Source organism: Quercus suber, unplaced genomic scaffold, assembly GCF_002906115.3.
Source record: "Quercus suber isolate HL8 unplaced genomic scaffold, Cork oak 2.0 scaffold_261, whole genome shotgun sequence".
Taxonomy (NCBI): domain Eukaryota; kingdom Viridiplantae; phylum Streptophyta; class Magnoliopsida; order Fagales; family Fagaceae; genus Quercus; species Quercus suber.
In genome coordinates this window covers 651,128-675,243 of record NW_027069717.1, presented here as the reverse complement: position 1 = coordinate 675,243, position 24,116 = coordinate 651,128, and the positions used below count along the sequence as shown (strand labels likewise).

Sequence of the window (24,116 nt, the reverse complement as noted above, 5' to 3'; positions counted from 1 at the left end):
ACCAAACATATTTTTTTTTTTGTTTTTGGACACTAGTGTTCAGTGTTTAAACACTTAACACTAGTGTTTAAACAGGGTGACCTTCAGGGTAAATTTCATCTTTTTAGGTTAAATGATTCAGTATGCTGATGTGTCTGTTTTAGGACAAATGTCAATTTCTTACTAGGCTTAAAAACAAAACCAATTAGATGCTAAGGTGGAGTTCTTGAAACATCATGTACCTCCTATGATAGGCGTGACCAGGAGAGAAAAGTGGAGTGGTGCACACCCGACTAAAATCCCGAAACAGAAATATACGTGATATAAAAGAGTTGTCGTCAGCAACAACGTTCGCATTGCTTTTTCGAGTTATGTTGTCACAGACTTTGAATTTAACCAAACTGAACGCCGTACTCAGGTAAGATTTTAGTGAATCTAACCTAATCTAGCATTAAGATCTCTCTCTCTCTCAGTCTGTGTCTCTCTGGAACCCACTTTGCTCATCTGGGGGACACGCCACTTCAAGATCGGCATGTTAAAAACCTATGGGATGGCTGAGTTGCTCTCTTTTCTTTCTCTGTAACTGTAAGTCTTATAAATTCTTAACATTGGTCTTTTTTTCTTTTTTGTGGTTTCATGCATGATGGGGATTTCCATATATTATTATTGTGAAAATAGACTGAATCATATGAAACACCTGCGGTCATTTGAATTGGGTATTTATTGTTTCTCTAGAACTGTTTTAGTTTTTCTGTGTGGATCTGCTGCCTATGATATTATATCAGTTTCCATTGAGTCTCTCTGAACCTTCTTATATGTTAATTTATTTTCAGAAAAGCAGGATCTGACATTATATCAGTTTACAATTTTACAATTTTACTTCTCATTATTTATGTGATTGCTGATGTGAATTACAATTTTACTTTTCATTACATTAAATCAGTTTACAATTATTTATTTTATGTATGTGATTGCTGATGTGAATTCCTTTGTGGTTACATGGGGCCACCCAAAAAAAAAGTCAGAAGTCTTGGGACTTTGCCTGCAAGCTTGGGCAAAGACCAAATATGCTTCATAACAATAAAATTCTAAATTGAAGCAGCTTTAAGCGAAAAGGCACTAGAAATGCTTCATAAAATCAGCTCCTATGAATCTTTAACGCCATTAGCTTTCCTTTGATTGCTAGTCCACAAAATTATTTTAAAAAAAAAAAAAGGCATTTAACGTTTGCTTGATGGTCTTGATGACTTTTATAGGAAGAATAAACATACTTGAGCAATACAGTTGAGTTCTAAAAAAGATAGACTTGGTCAGCTACTTGTCTGCAAAGGAGAGATGTTCATCGTTAAGTAAAGAAAAAAAAATCAATTAAATAGCTATAACTTTATATTATCTGTTGAACTTACCTCACTAGTGCAAACTTTTTTACTACCAACATTAACCTTTAGTACCATGTATGAATGGTGTCATACTGATACTACTTGACTGTAACTTGCATTTTGGATTATAGACTGAATTTAGTACACAAATTAGCCTATAGTTTTATTTTGTTAGATTTATTTTGCAATAATGTTTTGTTGATCTCATTTACATATGCATTTAGCACAACACTTTTTGCATGCACTTTAATAGTGGTCATGTATTGTTTAAGTTTTGAGACCTGGTTTACCATGAACTAGACCTTAGACCTTAATGAAAACCCTCCAAGACTTATCTACCCAATTAGAATCTTTGGAGACTCACGACTAGTGATTCTCTCCCTTCTTTTCTTAGCTCTCTTTCTCTTTGTAATTAATATGTTGATTGGTTTTCTTTTTGGTTTTTTCTCTGTTTTCTTCTTCTTGTATTTTTTGGGTTTGCTCTATGTTCTCCATGCATAGAGTAGCCTTTCATATATATAACATTCTTAAAAAAAAAAAAAAAAAAAAATTCCCCAGATGTAGGTGGTAACATGAAGTAATAGGGTGAATGCATTGTACTCAACCCTCCCTAGGTAATTTTTTGTATGGACCAGGTAACTTAACAAAAAATGTTTGTTATATAAAAAATTCAGATTTATTAATGTTTATCAAATTTTTATTGTTATCACTTAATTCTAAAACTCAAAGTAAACATAAAATATGCTTAGAAGTATATAAATATACCTAAAATATATTATTAATCAATTAATTCCCGTATCACCACAACATTGTGTCCTAGTTTTTTGGCTATGTCACTATTGGTGGCTGATTTTTTCCAAACAAATTAATTGAGTAGTCTTAGCAAGACTACCCAAAATTTGTTTTTTAATTTTTCAAAAGGAAATCGCCTGCTTTAGTTCATGAAAAGAAACAATATTGACATTTGTTTGCCCAAAATTGATGAACACCCTATATTCACAACAACAAGCTGCCAAATAATCATATTCTTACATAGTTAGGCTAGGTCTTCACTCTCCTTCATGTTACCTTTTTTTCCCTATCTAGATGATCAAAAAAATTCTTTTAGTGGAGGAAGGAAAAGAAACAGATATGCTTGGGCTGGGGCAGTTCACAGTTGTCTCCCAGACATTATTACCTACAGATCATGTAAAATTTGAACCACTTGACCTATGCTTGGCCGTGCATCTGAAAAGTCTAAACATTGCAATGCGGTTTTTATTATCAATGTTGCCCTCTCTTCATTGCATCCTGTCTCTTTCAATGTCTCATGAACAACTATCCCGCATTCTTTGCCTTCTTTGAATTGTTTCATTGCCCTGTCACCAATTAAGATTTGTTTCTCCATGTATGGCTGTTTTGTAATAAGCAGCAGCAAAATCACTCCAACATTGTGCATGTCAGTTTTTATTGTAGCTAAACCTGCAAATAAGCTTTTCTTAGACCAGTTAAGACAATGTTATTAACTTACAGATAATTATAATTGATTATGTAGCACAAATGAAGACAATTGTGGACTATTTCTTATGGAAGGGAAATAGTTGCCAAACTAATTTGGATGGATGTTTGGATTAACGAATGAAACATTATTTGAATGCAATGAATGACTACTTGAAGATGCAGTAAGAAGTTTGTGTTTAGTCTAACAATTTGCATCTAAAATTGCAACTAAATTACTACCAACACTTTCTCCCCTCCCACTTTTCCATGTCTATCATTCTGCTGGTAAATTTAACAAGGTATTGCATTTTTGGCTTGCAATGAATTTTATAAAATTACTATAAATTTAGCAAGGCTAGCTAATTTTACTTGATATGATATGATCATAGTTATATAACCCAATCCTTTTGTATATCCTCATTGAGACATCCTCCCTTTTTTTGGAAAGGGGAGGTGTTTGGATCTTGCAATTTTATCATGTAAGATATTTCTACCAATAGATTAATCGGACATTGGATTATTCTAATAAGTAAATTTGTTTATACAATTTTGCATAGATCTCTATTTGATTGGTCTTGCACTTGGGGTTTTAGTAATAGGAACTACATCATGGATTTTATAGCCATGCCTTTCTATACATAATACTCTTTCTTTGTAATTCTTTGGACTATTTTGTGTTCATTATACATGTAGATGAAAATACTCTTATTTAGGAACATTACTGTTTACTTATCCCAAAAGGAAAATAAAAAATAGTGGAAAGAGTTGGATGACAGTCCTACTGTGTTTAATGTGGAACATTTGGAGAGAAAAGAATAGATATGAAGGAAAGGAGCCACCAATAGTGCCGCTGAAGTTATTATTTTTTAATTCTTAAAGACACTGTATAAGTGAGCATCAACTTCTACACTTTGGGTTTATTTGGAGTAAGCTGGGTTATGCCAAAGTCAGTTCTAGGGGGCAGTTTGGTTGTTATTGGAATGGTCAAATATGGATAATTGTTCCCCATTGTCTCATGTGGTGTCTTTGGAGGGAAAGAAGTAGTAGGTGCTTTGAAGGTAAGGAGAGATCCATTTCAGACCTCAAGTAATTTTTCTTTAGAACCTTGTTAGATTGGCGGTCTGCTTTGTGTAACCAATCTTTCTGTTCCTTTCTTGATTTTTCTAGATTATTGTAATTTTTTTACTTGATTTCTTTGACCCTTGTACACTTCCTGTGTATAGTGTACTAGGGCGTCCCTTTTTTGATATCAATAAATCCTATTACTTATCAAAAAACAAAAAAAAAACAAAAAACTTCTACACTTTCTCCTCCCTAATTTTATAGCTGATATGGATTTTATTTTATATAATAGTCTTGGTTGTTCTTCGCCCTCACTCATGGAAAGTATACAAATACTTTCCATGTGAGGGCAAAGAACAAGGGTGTGATCCCCAAGCTGAGATGGTGCCAACGAGTTCTTTGGATGGGGAGGAGCTACTATAGGGTGTAGGGTGTTTCTGAGCCTCTTCTCTTATAGTGGGAATATAGTGGAGTCAATACTAGTGGGTTTTCCTAATGGTCAGAAAGAGAGTTGTTTTCTGGAGTGTCCACTTTTATCTAGGTGGGATCCTAATAAGTTGGGGAAAGGTGGTGGTGACTTAGAAAGTTGAAGAGGGTGAAATCATGGTGGCACAAGTGAAAAATTCAAAATGGGTGTCGAGTCTGATGAAAAGTCTTTGTAAACTTGTGGGTTTTCCTATTGTAAAACATGAAGCTCAATGTATGGCTTTGTTTCGTCTTTTGGAACAAGATTGTATTGCTGTTGTAAATGTTGGGTCTTCCAAGGGACCAGTAAACTCAAGGCAGAAAGGGCTCAGGGAACTTATAGGTTTGGTTTCTACATTTAATTATGATGGGTTATCTTCTAAAGGAAGGAACAAAGGTTCTTCAAATGGTTTGGGGGGTGATTACCAGTTTTAAATGAGTTTAAGATTGTTATCATGGAATGTTAGGGGATTAAACAATCCTCAAAAGCGAGAGGTATGTAAGAATCTTCTAAGGAGTGGAAGTGTGATATTGTTTGCTTTCAAAAAACCAAACTATCTTTTTTAAACTCTTTTGTTGTTTGGATTCTTTGGGGGTAGTCCTTTCATTGATTGTGCCGAGTTGGATGCAATTCACACTGTAGGGGTCTCACTGGTTTGGGATGTGAGGGCTTTTGATAAAATTGACATTTGGGTCAAGTTTCTGTTAATGTTTTATTGAAAGGGGTTGTGGATGATTTTGTACGGGCTTGTACGGCGTATATGGTCCTAATGGCAACAACCAACAGGGTGCTCTGTAGGAGAAGCTTGCAAGGGTGTGTGCTAGGTGGAACATGGCATGGTGCTTGATAGGGGATTTCAATATCTGAGTGAGAGATTTGGTTGCGTGTCTTTTAGGCCGGCCAAGTTTGCTTTCTCGGACTTCATTGAGGCCCATTATCTTGTCAATTTACCCCTAGAAAGGGCTTTTTTCACCTAGTCCAAAGACTTTGGGGCAACTTGTATGTCAAGAATTGACAGGACACTGGTATCGGTGGATTGGGTAGATCATTTTGAGAATGTGTCTCAAAGGGTACTTCCCTGAATAGTTTTCTGATTATTGTCCACTTTTAGTGGAAGTTGGTGGTTTCAGTAAAAGTTGTAGTGCTTTCAAATTTGAAAAAATATGTGGTTGAAAGATGAGGGCTTTGTGGAGAGATTTCAGCAATGGTGGAATGGGTACTATTTTTGGGCTCTCCAAGTTTTATTTTGGCTTGAAAATTAAAAGCTCTTAAAAATGATTTAAAGAAGTGGAATAAGGAGGAATTTAGGGATTTGGTGTTCAAGAAGAAAGCCTATTGTTTGAACTTATGGGTTTGGATGCTAGAGAAGATTTGCTGGGTCTCTTGCATGAAGAACAAACTCTTCAAACACATATTAAAGGCGATATTGCACATTTTAGCTTCTTTGGTAGATATTTTTTGGAGACAAAATTCTCGGGTTTTGTCTGTGAAGGAGGGACATAACTACACGTTTCTTTTATCGAGTAGCAAACTCTCACAGAAGAACTAATCATATTAGGAATATTGAGGCGGATGGTGTTCTTTATGAGGATGAGGTAGTTATGCGTTCTCATGTGGTCCAATTTTATTAGGGTTTGTATATGAAGACAAATACATGGCGCCCTACTGTGGATGGTTTGGAATTTACTAGTATTGAGGAGGATGAAAGGCTTTCTCTTGAGAGGGATTTTCCTAAGGAGGGGGTGATCCAGGTCCTAAAAGAGATGGAGGGTGATAAAGTCCCTGACCACTTCACAATGGCTTTTTTTTTTTTTTAAATGCTAGGGTGCAGTGGAAAAAGATGTTATGGCCTTTTTTGAACTCTTTCATAGGAATTCCGAGTTTGAACGATATCTGAATGCTTCTTTCCTATCTTTAATTCCCAAGAAAAATAATCCACTAAATATTAAAGATTTTTGGCCTATTAGTTTAGTGGGCAGTGTATATAATAGATTGAGGATGATATTGGACAAACTCGTTTATGAGTCACAAAATTCTTTTGTTGGTGGTAGACAAATATTGGATTCAGTGCTTATTGCTAATGAATGTCTTGTAAGTTACACATTGATAAAGTCTATGATCATGTGAATTGGGATGCCTTGTTCTACCTTTTGGATAGGATTCGATGGAAGGGATGGATAAAGGCCCATGTCACTACTGTCTGATTCTTAGTTTTAGTTAATGGATCTCCTCCTGGTTTCTTGGGAAGCTCACAAGGTCGAAGACAAGGTGATATGTTGTCTCCTCCTCTTCCTTTTGGTTATGGAGGTTTTAAGTAGGATTATGAAGAAAATTGAGGATAATGGTCTTATTCAGGACTTTCATGTGGGACCTGTTAACTCTATCGGTATTTGTGTTTCTCCTTCTATTTGCTGATGATACCATTCTTTTCTGTGATGCTTCTAGGGAGCGGTTGCTTTCAATTAGGTTGGCTTTGTCTTGTTTTCAACCTTTTACCAATTTGAAGGTGAATGTGGGAAAAAGCAAGATTGTCTCTATTTGGGAGGTAACCTTCACACTTTGGCTAATATTCGTCAATGTAGGGCGGGCAGTTTGCTTATGAAATATTTGGGTATGCCCATGGGTACTCTATATAAGACAGCAACCTCTATTTGGAATTCTATTTTGGAGAGGATGGAGAAGAAGCTCTCGGGTTGGAAGCGACTTTACCTATCAAAGGGTGGTAGACTCACTTTGTTGAAAAGTACCTTTTCACGTCTTCCGACATATTATCTTTCGCTATTTACTGTTCCCAAAGCTGTGGCTGTGTGATTAGAAAGAATTTAGAGAAATTTTTGTGGGCTTCCTTAGTGTGTTTCAAATACCTTTTGTTGGCTTGAGAAAATGTCTATTTACCTCTTGAGTTGGGTGGATTGGGGATTTAGAAGTTGGTGTCTTTTAATCAAGCTTTATTAGAAAAATTGTTATGGAGGTATGGCCATGAAACTACTTGTCTTTGGTGGAGGGTTATTGACATGAAATATGGAAAGGGGAAAGGGGGGTGGAGTACTAAAGTTTGTAGGAGGGCCCATGAGTGTGGTTTATGGCAAAGTATTAGTGAAAGGTGGGAGAGCTTTTCTAAACACTTGACTTTTGTGGTGGGTGATGGTTCTCATATTCTTTTTTGGCATGATAGGTGGATTGAGGATAATCCTCTCAAAACTCTTTACCCTGGGTTATATGAGTGTTCAGACAACAAGGAAGCTCATATTTATGATGTTTTTGTGTCTTCCAATGGATGCAACTTAGGATTTTATAGGGATTTCCGTGATTAGGAGTTAGAGGCATCTTTCTCTTTTCTTCACTTAGTTCAATCTTGGATTCCTGGGGTGTTGGAAGCGACAGTCTTTGTTGGGGCCTTAATGGAGAAAAGTTTGATACTCAGTCTTTCTACTGTAAGATTCAGGATGTTCCTACTTCTATTTTTCCTTAGAAGGCATTTGAAAAGCAAAGGTTCCTAAAAAGATGGCGTTTTTTATGTGGACAACAGCTAATAGCCAAATTCTTACATTAAATAATCTTATGCTTCAAGATCATCCTTTGGCAAATCAGTGTTGTATGTGTTGTTGTAATAAGGAATTAGTGGATCATTTTCTTATTTTTTGTCCATTAGCTCATTCTCTATGGGTGCATATGCTTTAGTTGTTTGGGATTAATTAAGTCATGCCGGGTTCTGTTGCTGACTTATTATTTTGTTGGCAACAATGGCTTGGGAAATATAATACTGATATTTGGAATTTGGTTCCAGGCTATTTGGTGTAGATTATTTAGACCAGAACGTAATCAGCGTTTTTTCTTGGATACTGTGAAATCATTGGCTCAGTTGATAGATTTGTGTGAGTGAACTCTCTTAAGATTTGTCTTGGTGTTGAAGTCTCTCGGACTGTTCTTCTCTTACTGAATTTTTCTTGTCTCTTAGCATAGCTTCTTGATTCCTATGTTTATTTGCCTTTTGTTTTGTTGTTCTTTGTTTATTATTGTGAACAACTTGTATTCTTCTTCCTTTTTATTTTTTATTTTAATAATATTACTCTTTTACCTATCAAAAAAAAAAAAAAAAACTTTTTTTGTCTACTCTGACTATTTCTCATTGTAGTTAGAATAGTGTTGAAAGAAATAAATATATTTTTCTACCAGTAATTTCAAATCTCTTTTGTGTATTGTATGTTCTCTCTTAAGAATAAATATTAGCTATCTCAAGAAAAGAGTAAATATTAGCTGTGTGTGCATGCTTGTGCCTCTTTCTTACTTTTTTGATTTACTGCCTCATCTACGAATCCAAGGGTGCCAACACTAGCATCTTCTACTCCATCTATTGTCACCATACCAAAGTCACTGACTTTTGGATTCAAGTCCTGATCATTAGAAATTTGTGCAACACATAAAACACTTATAAGAGGATGTGTTGGGAGGATAGATTAGATTGATTCTGTGCTGAAGATGCTACTTATACCAACCTCATCTAGGAGTATATTATTTAGTTTGAGATCACGATTGGTGAGAGGTGGATCCAGCTTGTGCATGTATTCCACTGCCAATGCTATCCCTCGAGCAATCTTTATCATCTCAGCCCAATCAAGAACTATATAAAGCAACATGCATAGACTAACACAAGTAAATGTCTTAAACTCATGATAAACTACTTAGGAAAATTAGAAAATTGATGGATAACGATTGGAGTAAAATCAAATACTGGATATAAAGATTAGTGTAGTGTTAATCTTATTATTTTTTAAAAGAAAAACCAAAATAATGTTAATCCTAAAAGTCTACATGTCCAAGAGTAATCATTAACACAACATGACAACTAGTATATGCTATTTTGTTTTCATTGTACTTTTTATATTCTTAAGTAATAATACAATTAATTTATCTTATCACAAAAATGGTCATCATTTTTTTTTGTGTGTGGATAAATTAGTCGTCATTAAATTCGTAAAGTTTGTTGTTTTGCAAGAAGTCAAGGTTTTACTGTCGTTGGATTCAAGAGAAGTCTTGAATGTTCTAAGCCTCTGTAAATATGTACCATTCTACAATTCTACAAGCAAGAAATGAAATGAAATTTCAGTTTATGGACTTTTGTTTCCTGGGAAACAGAGGTGTAATTCCTTTAAAAATAGGATCAAACTTATGCTATAGTCTGTTAAAGGAGGTGGACCACTCTCAAACCTAATTACATCCATAACATCCCACCCTTATTCAAAACCAAAAATTAGTTTCTATTCTCCTGGTCCGTGTCAATTTCTTCTCAAAATGAGCTTAGTAAACAGGAGCAAACCATAAAGAATAATATATTGAGCAAAAAAAAAATTTGAACCACCATTATTATAGCATTTGTGCTAAATGGCACCATCTAGAGTTATGTCCATATATTGAGAGGGATGTTACTTGCATGTGGGACTGGCTGTATGAGATGAGACAAGTTCTCCTAACCAACTACCACCCCCACCACCGCCACCACCAACAACACAACCTCCACCAATAGAACAACAGTCCCTTTTCCCATCACATCCTCTGAACCCACTACCCTTATTCATTTCACAACCAACCCCTTTTGATGGTGATAGAATGAATTCATTTTTTATCCATGAATGTTGGGGAAGGTTTAAAGGCTCCAATTGGGTGGATCACTTGGGTGGGGAATGGATCATAGCATGTACGGCAGAACTACACTGGGATTTTGTTAAGAAACACTGCTACAAATGTCTTTGCAAGAGCTATAAGTTTTGAAGATCAATAATAGATCGAATAAGGGGGTGTTTACCATAGTGGGTCAAGACATGGGTGCTGATGGGTAACAGAAGGTGTTAATAGGGGTGGATGGGCTCTCTTTGAAATGAATTTTCTCACCTTTATCTTGAGTGAAAAATAAATCCTGTCGATGGAAGAGGAAGGTGGAGGAAGGGCTTGAAAGAACATTGGGGAGCAAAGAAATCAAGTAAGGTTGTACCCAATGCACAAAGCTGATGTAGCCACCCTCTACTCTTAGGCCAGCCAACTAGCCCCCTTCTACTCTTAAGCCAAACAACCAACCACCATCTCTAATCTCTTAAGCCAAACAACCAACCACCATTTCTAATCTCTTAAGCCAAACAACCAGCCACCTATTTTGACTTCTCGAATCTGTCATGTGTTGTCTTTAATCCAGCATTGACTTAAGGTGTTTGATAGCCAGCCTAGTTGTAACAATTAGTTAGTTTATTTCCTAGTAGTTAGATATAATAAATATCTTAGTTTCAGACCTGGACAAGAGAGTTTCTCTGGTTTTCTCTATAATTTCAGCTTTGATTCTTCATTTTAAATGCATTTTTATTTCAGTTCTTAGTTATTTGATTTTGATTTCCATCAAAAGCTTCAACTTTTGTGGGGTTTGGGAGAAGTCATGGTAGGCAACCTTACCCCAATTATTTTTTTTTTTTTTTGGAGAGGCTGATTCTCGGACTTGAACCCGCGACCTATTACTTTTGGTAGAAGAAACTTGCCATTGCACAATGTCCCGAACTCTTAATGTTTGTGGGAACTCAGGACATGATTTTCAAACTAAGGGGTAGTTTCCAAAATTTAATGGCAAATTAAATAAGGAGATGGGAGATTTGAGTTTAAGGGGAAAAACTCATAATTCTCTATCCATTTCAAATTCAGATGCCCTAATCGTGCTAACAATGTTAAATGGACCCGAGGTAGTTTGAGTATCCATTAGTGGCAAACCCTGGCATGGGATAAGGTCTTCTCATCTATTTAGGTTGGCAGTTTAGGGATTAGTGGATTGGGAACTTTAACCAAGCATTACTAGGTAGATGGTTATGGCACTTTGGGTATGAAGTCAATCATTTGTGGTGTTAGGTTCTCTTAAGCCAAACAACCAACCACCATTTCTAATCTCTTAAGCCAAACAACCAGCCACCTATTTTGACTTCTCGAATCTGTCATGTGTTGTCTTTAATCCAGCATTGACTTAAGGTGTTTGATAGCCAGCCTAGTTGTAACAATTAGTTAGTTTATTTCCTAGTAGTTAGATATAATAAATATCTTAGTTTCAGACCTGGACAAGAGAGTTTCTCTGGTTTTCTCTATAATTTCAGCTTTGATTCTTCATTTTAAATGCATTTTTATTTCAGTTCTTAGTTATTTGATTTTTATTTCCATCAAAAGCTTCAACTTTTGTGGGGTTTGGGAGAGGTCATGGTAGGCAACCTTATCCCAAATTTTTTTTTTTTTTTGGAGAGGCTGATTCTCGGACTTGAACCCGCGACCTATTACTTTTGGTAGAAGAAACTTGCCATTGCACAATGTCCCGAACTCTTAATGTTTGTGGGAACTCAGGACATGATTTTCAAACTAAGGGGTAGTTTCCAAAATTTAATGGCAAATTAAATAAGGAGATGGGAGATTTGAGTTTAAGGGGAAAAACTCATAATTCTCTATCCATTTCAAATTCAGATGCCCTAATCGTGCTAACAATGTTAAATGGACCCGAGGTAGTTTGAGTATCCATTAGTGGCAAACCCTGGCATGGGATAAGGTCTTCTCATCTATTTAGGTTGGCAGTTTAGGGATTAGTGGATTGGGAACTTTAACCAAGCATTACTAGGTAGATGGTTATGGCACTTTGGGTATGAAGTCAATCATTTGTGGTGTTAGGTGCTTGTGACCAAATATGGTGAAGATAGAGGGGATTGGTGTACAAGAGTGGTAGCGGGATTGATGGGTGTTGGTTGTGGCAGAGTATCAAAGCGGGTTAGGATATTTTCTTCCGACATGTGGTTTTTGAGGTGGTGAGGGCAATCATATAAGGTTTTGGTTTGATCCTAGGAGTGGTCACTTTCCTCTAAAGGAGCTATACCTTGGCTTGTTTGAGTGCTCAACTGATAGGTAATCTTTAATATCTGACTTGTGGGATTCTCCCAGACATGGGAGGGTTACGAGTTGGAATTTGTAGTTCCATAGAGCTTTTCCTGATTGGGAGTTGGAGGTCATGTATTCTTTTTATAATCATATTTATTCCAAGTTAACTAGAGGGGAGGAGGTGATAGGATGATTTGAAGGGTGAATTAGAGTGGTAATTTTGATGTTTGCTCTTACTATAACACTATTTGTGGCATCAATTCTCATTCTTTGCCCTGGAAGAGCATTTGGCGTGTTAAGGCACCAAAGAGGGTGTTGTTCTTTTTGTGGTTAGTAGCATGGGGTAGGATTCTTACAATTGAGAACCTCATGAAGAGGGATCTATACCTAGTAAATTGGTGTTGTATGTGTCAGTGTTGTGGGGAAACAGTGGATCATCCTTTGCTCCATTGTTCCATTGCATATAAGTTGTGGAGTAAAGTGTTTCTAATATTTGAGGTGGCATATGAGTTGTGGAGTTAAATGTTTCCAAATTTGGGATTCAATGGATGACACTGGAGATGGTAGCATCCCTTCTATTTGGATGGCTAAATTGGTTTGGGAAACATTTCTCACATGTATGGAATTTGGTTCCAGCGTGCTTGACGTGGTTAGTGTGGAAGGAATGAAACAGCCTCACGTTTAAGGATGTTGTGAGACCTATTTGATTAATCGAAGTCCTTGTTGATTCATACTCTATTTGATTGGTCACAGGCATGGGTTTTGCACATTGCACATCCATTTTTGAATTCCAACCATCTGTCTTAAATCTTCTGTTGATTTGCTTGTAATTTTTTACAATACTTTGTGTTCATCATTGTGAATGCAAAATACTATTTTGACCTTTAATGAAACTTCTATTACTTACCCCCAAAAAAAAAAAGTGGGTGACCCAAAACTAAAATGATGCAGCAGAAAAATTGAAGCAAAAAATAAAGGGTATATAACCTAGGAGTTAGCACTAGACTATTGGAAGATTCCAGGAGAAAATTTTACTAGCCAATCAAAGTGTAAATTGTGGTGTACAATATTGTGCTTATAGACTATGTGACGTGGGACAGGGGGGGACAAACAGAATCAGAATTAGAACTACTGTGTCAGATTTGGGCTGTTGGGTTTGAGGATTTAAGGCTAGGTTTTGGTGGGGAGTAGGCTAGAGAGTGATAGGGATTGTAGGGTTTCTAGTGGGAAAAAGGAATAGTAGGGTTTTGGGGATGAAACTAGTAAAACCAAAACTTATGTTGCTGTGAATGGTCAAATAAAAGAAAAAGATAAATTTCTAGGCATCAAACCTAGACTTCCTAAGCATCACAACCTAGACTTCTTAAATATCACACCTAGGGTTCCTTGGCATCACCCCTCGGAGAAGGTTGCATCACATAAACCAATAACAAGCTTCACAGCTTCTCTAACAATCTAAAAACTTTATTATTCTTCAATAGAAAGCATACAACCCCTTAAATAGAAGTCTAATACCTATTCCTAGTTGAAATTCCTAATTAGACTTGGACTTGGACTCCTTGGCGTTGTTACTAATCCAAACTAATTAACTAGACTCAAATAAAACTAAAATAAGACCCAATGGACTATTAGCACAGCCTATCCTAGAAATATTGAAATTACAAAATTGCCCCTGCCACTTAAAAATAAATAAAACAAAAGAAAACTGACATTGATCCTCTGCCTGCATCACTATGCCTTAACCCTAATTGTAGTTGACGTAGGAAACACTAATTCTAATTGACTTGGGACAGTCATGGTTTCTTGACCTTGTATAAGAGCCTCCTCACGATGGAAGATCAATCAAGTGCTGCTGCTGACTTGAATTTCAAGAGCTCCAACTTAGAAGAAGAATCTAGTAAAGCCCAGTCTTTTACTAGGGTAGCAAAACATGTAAAGTCACTGTTACATGCCATACCAAGCTCCCATCTCTCAAAACACACTAGATGAGATTGTGGAGTTAAGGATAGATATATGACACTATTATGTACTGGTTTTAAACACACACACACACTTACGTTTATACATACATGCCTTTATTTATTTATTTATTTGTTTTTTCTGTATTCTACCAAGTAAATATAATTAACAACCATCTACCATTCCACATTTTACTTCATATTCTTCTTATGTTTCTATTATCTTTGGAATCAGTCCTTCTATTTGAAAGAACTCATGGACTGTTTTCTTTATATATTATTCACTTTGTTTTATGTAAAAGTTGTACTTTCATTAATTTTTTTTCTCAAGAAGTATGTGATCACATAATAATGTCAATCATTTATCTGTTGATGAATCTTGTAATTCTATTTTCAATCTAGATGAACCAATTACATAGACATATAAATATGACAATGCAATATGTGATGACATAATTATGACAATCATTTTTATGCTGAGAATTACCCTGATAGCACCGGCCAAGGTGTCCCCGCTTCATATATTCATAAACTAAGTATAGCTTCTCCTCATCTCTGTAGTGACCCAAAATCTTAATAAAATTTTTATGTTGAAGACTTGAACCGAACTGAATCTCAGCCTGAAAGTAGAATATAGTGTCATTATGTATGTATACTGACATGTATGGGATATAGAAGAATTGATTACTTACCTGCCACTGCTTGAATATATCTCCACGGTTGTGATGTGAAACTTTCACAGCAATTAGCTTGCTATTGATTATGGGATTTTTTAAACCCCACATACATCCTCTATAAACATTTCCAAAAGCTCCACAACCAATCAACTCTTTTTTATCGAAGTTAGTGAAGTAACGCAACTGATAATTTTTGAACAATTTTGAAGGCCCTGTTGCCAAATAATAATGATAAGAATGAATTAATGAAAAGGAATAAAGGAATGGTTGAAAACAACATCAATATATAAGTTTATACAAAATGTAAATGTGAGATTAGAAGAACTTTCTTCACACATGATGCTTTAGTTTTCCTTTCAAATCAAGGATTTGGATTAGTTTTAGCATTTGACGTGGAAATAGTTGATTGTTTTTGGGCTAGTTTTTTGAACTCTTAATGTTTCTCCTTTCAAAATTCCTATTTTTCAGTCCCTGAACTAGTGAATATTGTTTGTTCAGTTAGATAACTTTCTTAATAGGTATAGTTTGGTGTTCCACTTTTTTAAAAGCTAGAATGATTTGAGCCATTATGACTTCAATTTTCTATTTAATAATGTATTCATCTTATACCTCTTAAGTTATGTGACAAAATGCTTATTCTCAATTTAGTTTTTCCTGTTTGAGAATGTAAAATAGCGGACATAAAATGCTAAAATCGAATTTGAAATTGTGAATTTGTATGGTCTAATAAGTTGATTCTACTAAGATGGATTATCAGAACACTTTTTTCTTCGTTTACAAAACTTTTTGTGAAAATGTGTGGAGTGTCTTCAAAGTTAACATGAACAGGCTGAAGTTTTTGTTGCTTCCATGACAACATAAGATGTGGTCCACTCTGGCCCCTCTCAATGGTATGCTGTTCCATTTTCTGGGAGAAGTCATTTTATTGGTTGGCCTCGGTACTATTCATTGAACATCATTCCCCAAGATACTCCTCACTTTGAACCAACACTAAGAGGTGATTGATCTGTGACATGGAAGGAGGGTCATGCTAAAATTGAATTTGAAATTATGAATTCTTATGGTCTAATAGTTGATCCTACTAAGATGGATTATCAGAACAGGGAGCTAGTGCTTTTTTCTTTGTTTACAAAACTTTTTGTGAAAATATGTGGAGTGCCTTTGAAGTTGACATGAAAAAGCTGAAGTTTTTGTTGCTTCCATGACAACATAAGAAGTGGTCCACTTTGGATCCTCCCTATGGTATACTGTTCCATTTCTTGGGATAAGCAATCATTTTATTGGTAAGGCCTTGGTACTATTCACTGAACATCATTCCCCAAAATACTACTGACACTCAACCAAAACTAATAAGTGATTTATCTGTGACATGGAAGAGTGGTTGTTTGGCCATTTGTACTGGCCTTCAAAGGGACTTCGACCAAGTTCATCTCTGTAATAAAATCAGAAAGCTCTGTCATATTTGAAGTATTTCTTTCACAACTAAGTCTTTCACTAGGTAAGCAGATCACATTAAATCTCCTGCTAGGCGCCAAACTACTTCCCACTTCCTAGACTTTTATCTCAATTCTGCCACAGCTCCCTCCGTTCTTAGTCATCATTTGAACCATAGATACCAGAGAAGACCCCATTAAAGTCTGTCGCAAAACAAGCAGGACACCAAAAATCTTCCAATCTCCATGTCCATTTTTCCTGCCACCCTTTTATTCCACATTTTAAGTAAAACTACAGCAGATCCAACTGTGTCAAAAATCACTTAAATCCATAAAAGACTCCCCCAAGGCTAGCCACAAGTATCTTGATAATTTCTTTGATCTTTTCTTCCCAGAGACAAATCACCTCTCTTTTCCATTCTTGCAATACATTCCACACCGCAGACCTTTTTCCAATATTGTTCAACTAATGAAAATTCCACAATAAATTCTAAGCTTCATTTACAATACCACAACACCCTAAGTATCCTCTTATTCTCCACTCTTCATCTAACCGTGTTAAAAAATAAAAATAAAAACGAAAATTGCACCATAGTTCACTAACAACTTATGCAACTCCCTTATTTCTCTGGTTCCCCAAGGCATATTTTGTTTTCTACACACTGATTGCTCATTTTTCATCCAAGTCACATCAACAGTAGTAAACAAACTCATGGCCAGGTCCTCAAAGCCTTCAAATGATACTTGCAGAAATCCACTAAAATCTTTAAGCTCTCTGAAACCCTGTCTGACACTTCCTTTTGTATTCATCCATTTCATCTACCAAAGATATATACCCATCTTTGCTATTTCCACCATAGCAGAGCACATCCCAATTTGGTACTCTGTAAGTACAATCGGCCATAGCATCTGAGTTGTTTCCTTCACCACCCAGCAAGCATTTTTCATAAGTTAAACTCGGCATATCTATATTGTGGGAGTCCCCCCTTATACATGAGAAAGAATGCAAGTAGATCTTCATTGTGACAACAAACTCTAGCTCAATGGAAGTTCCTTCTCCCATAAGAATTAGGTGAAGAGTATTATCCCCCCCGGCCCCCCTCTCCCCAAAAACAATCATTGGCTTCTCTATGTAACCAACTTTCGCTCTAAGTTGAACATGCGTTTTTTATCTTTCCAGTAACATTCTGGATCTGGTCCATGTTTCATAGCCGACAGCCATCTAGTTTGTTGCTTAGGCTTGACTTTAGACCTGACCCACCTGACCATCTTGGACCTTGGGGTGCCCATGTAATAATCTTTGATTTATTTGAAATTAAATCAAGAATTTTTTTGTTACATTTCCGAAAGTCATGCTGCCAATCACACATTTGTCTTCCCATGATCCTTGTTCCTGATTCACTTTCACTTGATCTCTGCCCCACCGTAATAGCCACATCTTGCTGTTTGCTCCCCCATGGATTGTCACCACCACCGTTGTAGTCAACAACCCTTGCTATGTCCCGTGCATGCCAGCAATACCTCAACCGATTCACCACCTTACATTAAAATCAGTTTTTTATAGTTGCAACTCAGTGTCTCATTTTAGGTTAACAATCCCCTCTCTAATCTCTAATGGAGAGGAAACCTTTGCATGTTTGATAGTTCCAAAGATCAGACATGGTTGTCAATTTGTGAATTGTATCAATAAATGATTTTAATTATTTTTGTATCTTGGATGTAATGCTTATATTTAGGAACGGAAGAAGAATAAGTTTTCTAAATGGCACCTCTTCCCCTTAAAATAGTGCAAGCAATGTGTAACTTACAACATTGACCATCAAGCCTTAGTCCTGAATAGGATTAATACCTAACCTAACCCTAATAGGACATGGAAAATCAAAGCCCAAACTAAACAATTAAAATGAATTTGGCTTCTGTCAAAAGAACTTCAATTTACTTTAATGTGATCTCTAAAATATAGTATCTACTGCTACTGCTACATTTATTTCAAAAGAATTATCTTGGAAGCTGAAATTCATTAACTCATATAAAGTGTTTTTTTCTTTTATTATTTAAATAGTTTTTGTATGTGCGTACAATGCACAAGGCTCCTGCTTCATTGAGGCTTGGAAGAGGTGGTTGTAAAAAACCTTACTTCGAATTAATGGAGAGGCTAATTCCCAAGTACAAACCCACAACACATTGCTTGTGCAGGTGGAGGCACCTATTATGGCACCAAGGTTTTACCTCTGTGTTTAATTTAATGCTTGGTCAATTCTTTAGCTTTATCAAGGAAATTTTTAGATAAATCATAGTTTTATTTTATTTTTTCTGAAATATGAACACTTACTTGATCTCGATGATGAAATCTCTGACATTAATTGTGGTTCTACATTCAAGACCTCTTGACCATGATTTACAGTGTAGTTGACAAGGTTGGGATATCCATTCAGCTTCGCAAATAGAACTGACCCTTCCTGTCAGAGATAAATGAATTTTACAGTGGTGAATAAATCAATTTATAACCTCTTTAAGAACAATTGCAATGCATAGTACACAAGCATGGGGTAGAGTTGATTACCTACCAATGTAGGAAAAGAGGGTCCAAAGTGGAAAAGTGGTTTGAATTGTTTGTATCTACTACCCAATCAATTTGATTAGCACTGTTTAATGAAACTAATAAATTATGTTGCTTTTTGAAAGTCTGCCAGCACTGTTTCATGGAACTAATAAATTATTTGGGTCCTAAAAAAGTCCACTAATGTCACAACATTACATGCCAACTTAATTGACTGAGGACATGAAGAAGATTTGTAAATTTCCATGTTATCACCTATCTCAAGTGGGGCATTGTTCAATACTTGGATCTGTATATGAACTGGATGGTGATGGTTGATTTATTCTAAATATTGGTGGGAAACAAAATGTTTCATTTTTTTTATGTTTTAGATGTTGAACTTGTTTTTATCAGCCCAACAAGTACCCTATAAAAAAGAAGACAAGACTTTACCACCTATGTATGTATCAAGCAATACAAAATAGCATGGGGAATTTAATGCATATCATTACATTTTATCATTAGAAGCATGAGGCATATTATTGGTACAAACACAATCATATAGATGAAACTGAAAAATTACAGATATGTAACCCCAATCTGAGGGAGGATACACTCAGGTTTATGAACGACAAAGTGACAGCTCCTTTGGCTGCTCGAAGGCCAAGAAATCTATAGGAGTTTGCCGGATTGATAGAGTATCATCTATCAATAGGAAAGTAAGTGTTGAAACTTGATTGGAACACTAAATGTAAATATTCAAATAGCACTTGAGNACACACCACCCCCACAACTTGTGCCAAAACCACAACCCACAACCACAACTAACAACATCGCAACCCACTGCCATTCAAATCGCAATCCAGCCACAAGCTCCAAAAAAAAAAAAAAAAAAAAAAAAAAAAAAAAAAAAAAAAAAACCCACCACCATAGCATCATCACCGTCATTGTTGCTGCTAGCAACCACTGTATCAGATCTCAGCAATCCACACTCAACCACCATAGCAAACTTGCTGGCAACCCACCAACCCAACCACCACAACTTGATTAGAGAGAGAGAGGAGAGAGGGCCAAGAGGAGAGAAGAAAAAGGAATTTAAAAATGAGTAACACCTGCTACAGTGACCTGCTACTAGTAGCAGATCACTGTAGCTAGCTGTCATTATTTTTATTTATTTATTTTTTTCTTTTTAAGTAATAAGAATCATATTAATCATGAAGAAAAAGCTAAAACAGAAAATACAGGGTGTTCATGATGGTGAACACAAGAAACAGCAACAAAGATGCGAAAAGCAAGTTAAGGGGCAATTCTAAGGGAAGGTAGAAACTCCAAAGTAGAAGAACAATTTGAAGAACTCCTGCACCTAGCCCAATCAAAAAGAGTACTCTAGCATAGAGCTTGTAATTGAACAGGTGATTTCTCTTTAGTTATAATACCCTGGATAAAGCATTTTATTGGTGCTTGGGTTGCTACAATAGCTTTTTTTTGGTTTTTTTTTGGGGGGGGGGGTGTGTTAGCAACAAATAAGAAAAATTAGCAAAAATCCAAATGCATGCACTTTGTTTGATGAAAACATATGTCAATGATACCTCTAGTCTTTTAATCTTCCACAGATACCACCTAGTTGCATCAATGTTGCCAATTATGCCAGACGTACTGTTTTGGTGGGAAATGGAACAAACTACCGCAGCTACCTTTACATCAGGAGATACATGGTTGTATACACCCTACTGAAACAGAACATTGTACTTGTGGCTGTCACCTCCAAGCTCAAGTGCTATTTGAATATTTACATTTAGTGTTCCAATCAAGTTTCAACACTTACTTTCCTTGAAAACTTAACTAGACCCTGTTCCCTCTCTGTCCATTCAATCTTCCTTGGCCTATTGGTTGATGATAGGGCTCCTGTTGGTCTTGTTGGTAGAGAGTTCCAAGTGTGAACTACAAATGACTCTCTAGTGGTTCACAGTTGAAAACTCAATAAACTGGGTAAGATTTTTTTTTTTAAATAAAAATAAAAATCTGAAGCAAGTGGTATTTGACGTATCTGTCTATATGGATGGGCAACACGTGGGTAAACACTTATGAATTAAAAATTCAAAGTAAAACTACCTTGTTAGTCCTAAACATTTACCCTATGAGTGAAATTGGTCTATAAAAAAATGAGCATTATTGTTAATTGTTGTTAGTGTTATTGCTTAGTAGCTAATGGAACAGTGATGTGGAATTACAAATTGACGTGACAACTTAAGTGGGAAATGCCACATTAGGTATCCAATTATTGGTCTGGTTAATTTACTTCCTGAGGGTAAACTAATCACCCATTTTAGGAAGGTTTTTTTTTATATAGAAAATTGAAAAAAAAAATTGTTAAAATAGATAGTTACTCTCATTTTTCCATAAAAAATGTTTTATAAAATGGTAAAACTCTTTAATTGTAAAGTTTCCATGTAACCTTTAATTGATTTTATAATGAAAAAAAAAAATAATTGATTTGCTTTAGCCCATCCCATTCTCCTTCCCCACCGCCTTTCAATTCACCAATCAGGCGATCGGAGCACCTCAAAGTCAATAAAATTCTGATTGTGAAGTGTGAATACTGAGTTGGAGAGATCCTCCTTTAAGCATACAAAGTCTTGTATAACTCTCTCTCATATTTGGATTCATTAACCATAATTCCCAACATAATAAAAGGAAATCCTGCACCCAAACTTAGGAACAGATTTATACCCTTTTCATGTTAAGTGTAGAAGCATTGGAAACAGGGTAACAAATCTTAAGAACAAAGAAGCGTAGTGATCCGTGAGATTGGCTTAGGACAGAGGGACTCCTGTGCTGGTTGATGCAGCAACGACGACTACTGTTTGGATTAAAGGGAACTGTGGCTAATGTCAGCAACAGAGGCAATGAGATCTATTGGGAGAAGAGGAAGAGGAAGCTTTTGGTGGGTCATAGACTCACAGGAAACACACGGCTTGAAAAAAATTTTAACCAAATAATCAAAAATAATGACTTACATGCTAAGTTGCTAATGTGGCAAATTCATCAACATGACTATTACTATATAGATTTAAACGTTAATTTGTAAAATACTTATATTAAAAATGAAACAATAAAACTATATAGATTTACTCATTAATTTGTAAAATACTTATATTAAAAATGACACATTATTTTTTCGTTAGTCATATAGGCAATAGCACTTACAACAGTTAACAAAAGGATTAATAGCACTCTTTTTTTAAACTTGAGGAACTAATAGTACTCACCTAAAAGTTGGAGAACTAATTGCAATCACAAATAAACAAACTGTTTGTGAGGTCTTCCATCTACAGCCATTTTAACGGAAATAAATAAATAAAGATGTTAATTGTTTATCTCTTGATTTCTTCCTCTCAAAGAGGTATATGATTAAATTTTTGTGAAGGACAGATTGTGGAAGGTCAAACCAATTGTTTGGTTTACCATGTCTTTATCTGGCAAGTACATGCTGGTTGAAACTGAAAGATCAACCATTGGTGGCCTTGGTATTTATTTATTTATTTATTTATTTATTTATTTATAATTATAACAGGGAGTCGACTCCAAGTAAGATCAAATTCTTGGTCCAACCAAAGGCAAACTCATAATGTTGCCACTCTTTTGAACCTGAAACTCAAACCTAATAGTCCACTGTCAAGTTGCACTTAAAACAGAATCGAATAGCCACCAATTTCCCATATAACAGAAAATTTGTAGTCAGTCAATGCATGTCATTAAATACATCCTTTCTTAAAACATCCATACATAAGTTAAAAGGTTGAGTAACTAACCGGGAGAACATGTAAAACAAATAGTGCATGCCCAAGGAATAGTGCATCTAAGCTGGTTGGCCTGTTCAGAAGAACAATGCTGTTAAAAATAGAAGCTGAAAGAAATTGAAAGAAACTTTCACAATATATTTGTCAAGGTGTTCATGTACCTATCTCCGAAGAAAAAGGTCTGATCATGTAGCATAGTTGATAGAACTTTGTATGTGGTGGATAAAATGTCGTCGTATATCTGATAATCATTTATTCAAAAGAATAAACCTACAATGGGGATTGGTAAAGCCAAAGGCAATCTAAGATAACAACAGTCTAGAGCTTAAAATGGGATAGTAAGATTGTAAATTTTGTAAACCATTTAAAGGCTAACCCAAGCTGAGCCCTAAGAATCTTAAAGACAATCCAAACTACTACTTAAATCTTCTAAATTATGTCTAAATGCCTCATTTACCAACTTTTCAATCAATTATAATTGTTTAACTGGTAAATCTCGTTGGTAAATAAACAATAGGCAAAACTTAGGTATAATTTTGTACTATAGGTCCCCCAATTGAATTCAACCATATAATTATATTGATCAGTGCAATTAAAACAATGTTAGCTTTTTCATGGACAATTAAATTTAACCATGTCATTTATTGGTCATATGGTCACATTATTGAATTTAATTGAGAAGCCTAAGGTAGGTTACTTGAGAACTATACCTAAGTTTGAGGTATAAAGGATTTATATTTAAGTTCTGCTCCCTCCCATATCATGGAAGGGGGTTTAAGAAAAGAAGAGAGCTGCCTCAAGTTAAAATAATAATAATGACAACAATAAAGCTATATACTGAGTCTAGCTTTAACATGCAAGAAGAAAATGCTTAATGAAAACAATTTCAAAGACAAACAGCAAACATACTACAAAAATTTCAAGAACAATTTGAATTAGACTTGTATCTTGATTACACCAAGGGTCTAGTACAATGCCATAAGATTTTGCATATATTTAATGTATAGTATCACAAATTTGACAGTATTTGAGTTGGGTTGGGTTGCCAAAAACTCAAACCAAACAAACATTGACCCATTTTTAGGTCAGTCTGGAAGTTATCAATCCCAGCCCAATTGTGAAATTCACAATTCAATTGTTAATTTACAACAGACTATTGCGCATCACATCTTGAATAGTCCAACCAAAAGAAAAAATCTTGAATTGGGGAGGTCAAGATCAGCTGGCCATATTGCAACCTAAATAGTAGGAAGCAAACCTTTTGCATGGCAGATGCACTCCTTTTTTTGTCGGCCAAGCCCATATTCTTTAATTCTTTGGTCAATGCATTTGCTAGCTCCCCACGAACTATTTCCGTACCAATCTTCAAATTGATGGAAGATGACCCTTCAAGTCCATTGTCTAAATCTATAATTTTTTCTTCGATCAACGTTTGAAGAGCTCTCTCCCTCCCATATCAT

General features: G+C 35.6%; 1 protein-coding gene and 1 long non-coding RNA gene across 3 annotated transcripts; one reads left to right on the top strand and one right to left on the bottom strand.

Annotated features, from left to right (window-relative positions):
* The first annotated feature begins 213 nt into the window (after positions 1–213).
* On the top strand, positions 214–19,001 carry LOC112023784 (uncharacterized). The gene is made up of 2 exons (XR_002884067.2): positions 214–564; positions 18,380–19,001. It is a non-coding gene; the product is annotated as an uncharacterized LOC112023784 (long non-coding RNA).
* Positions 2,354–24,098, bottom strand: LOC112023782 (probable receptor-like protein kinase At5g18500). 2 transcript variants are annotated; one of them, XM_065781273.1, is made up of 9 exons: positions 23,915–24,098; positions 22,818–22,897; positions 22,669–22,729; positions 18,650–18,776; positions 14,900–15,096; positions 14,695–14,827; positions 8,862–8,986; positions 8,654–8,759; positions 2,354–2,819 (listed from the first exon to the last, which is right to left on the bottom strand). In XM_065781273.1, exons 1-9 carry the CDS (start codon positions 23,957–23,959, stop codon positions 2,536–2,538), a joined length of 1,158 nt encoding a protein of 385 aa, XP_065637345.1. In that variant the 5' UTR covers positions 23,960–24,098; the 3' UTR covers positions 2,354–2,535. The 2 variants fall into 2 exon arrangements, with proteins under 2 accessions (XP_065637345.1, XP_065637344.1); XM_065781272.1 differs by having other exon boundaries at positions 14,695–15,096.
* Positions 24,099–24,116: the final 18 nt, after the last annotated feature.

Bases quoted from the DNA above. Each gene is read 5' to 3' on its own strand.
- LOC112023782 (XM_065781272.1), bottom strand. From the start codon at position 23,959: ATGGGCTTGGCCGACAAAAAAAGGAGTGCATCTGCCATGCAAAAG. The intron at 22,730-22,817 runs GTACATGAACAC...TCTTCTGAACAG, and splicing joins ACCTTTTTCTTCGGAGATAG to GCCAACCAGCTTAGATGCAC. The intron at 15,097-18,649 runs GTAAGTGTTCAT...ATTTGGCAACAG, and splicing joins GATTTCATCATCGAGATCAA to GGCCTTCAAAATTGTTCAAA.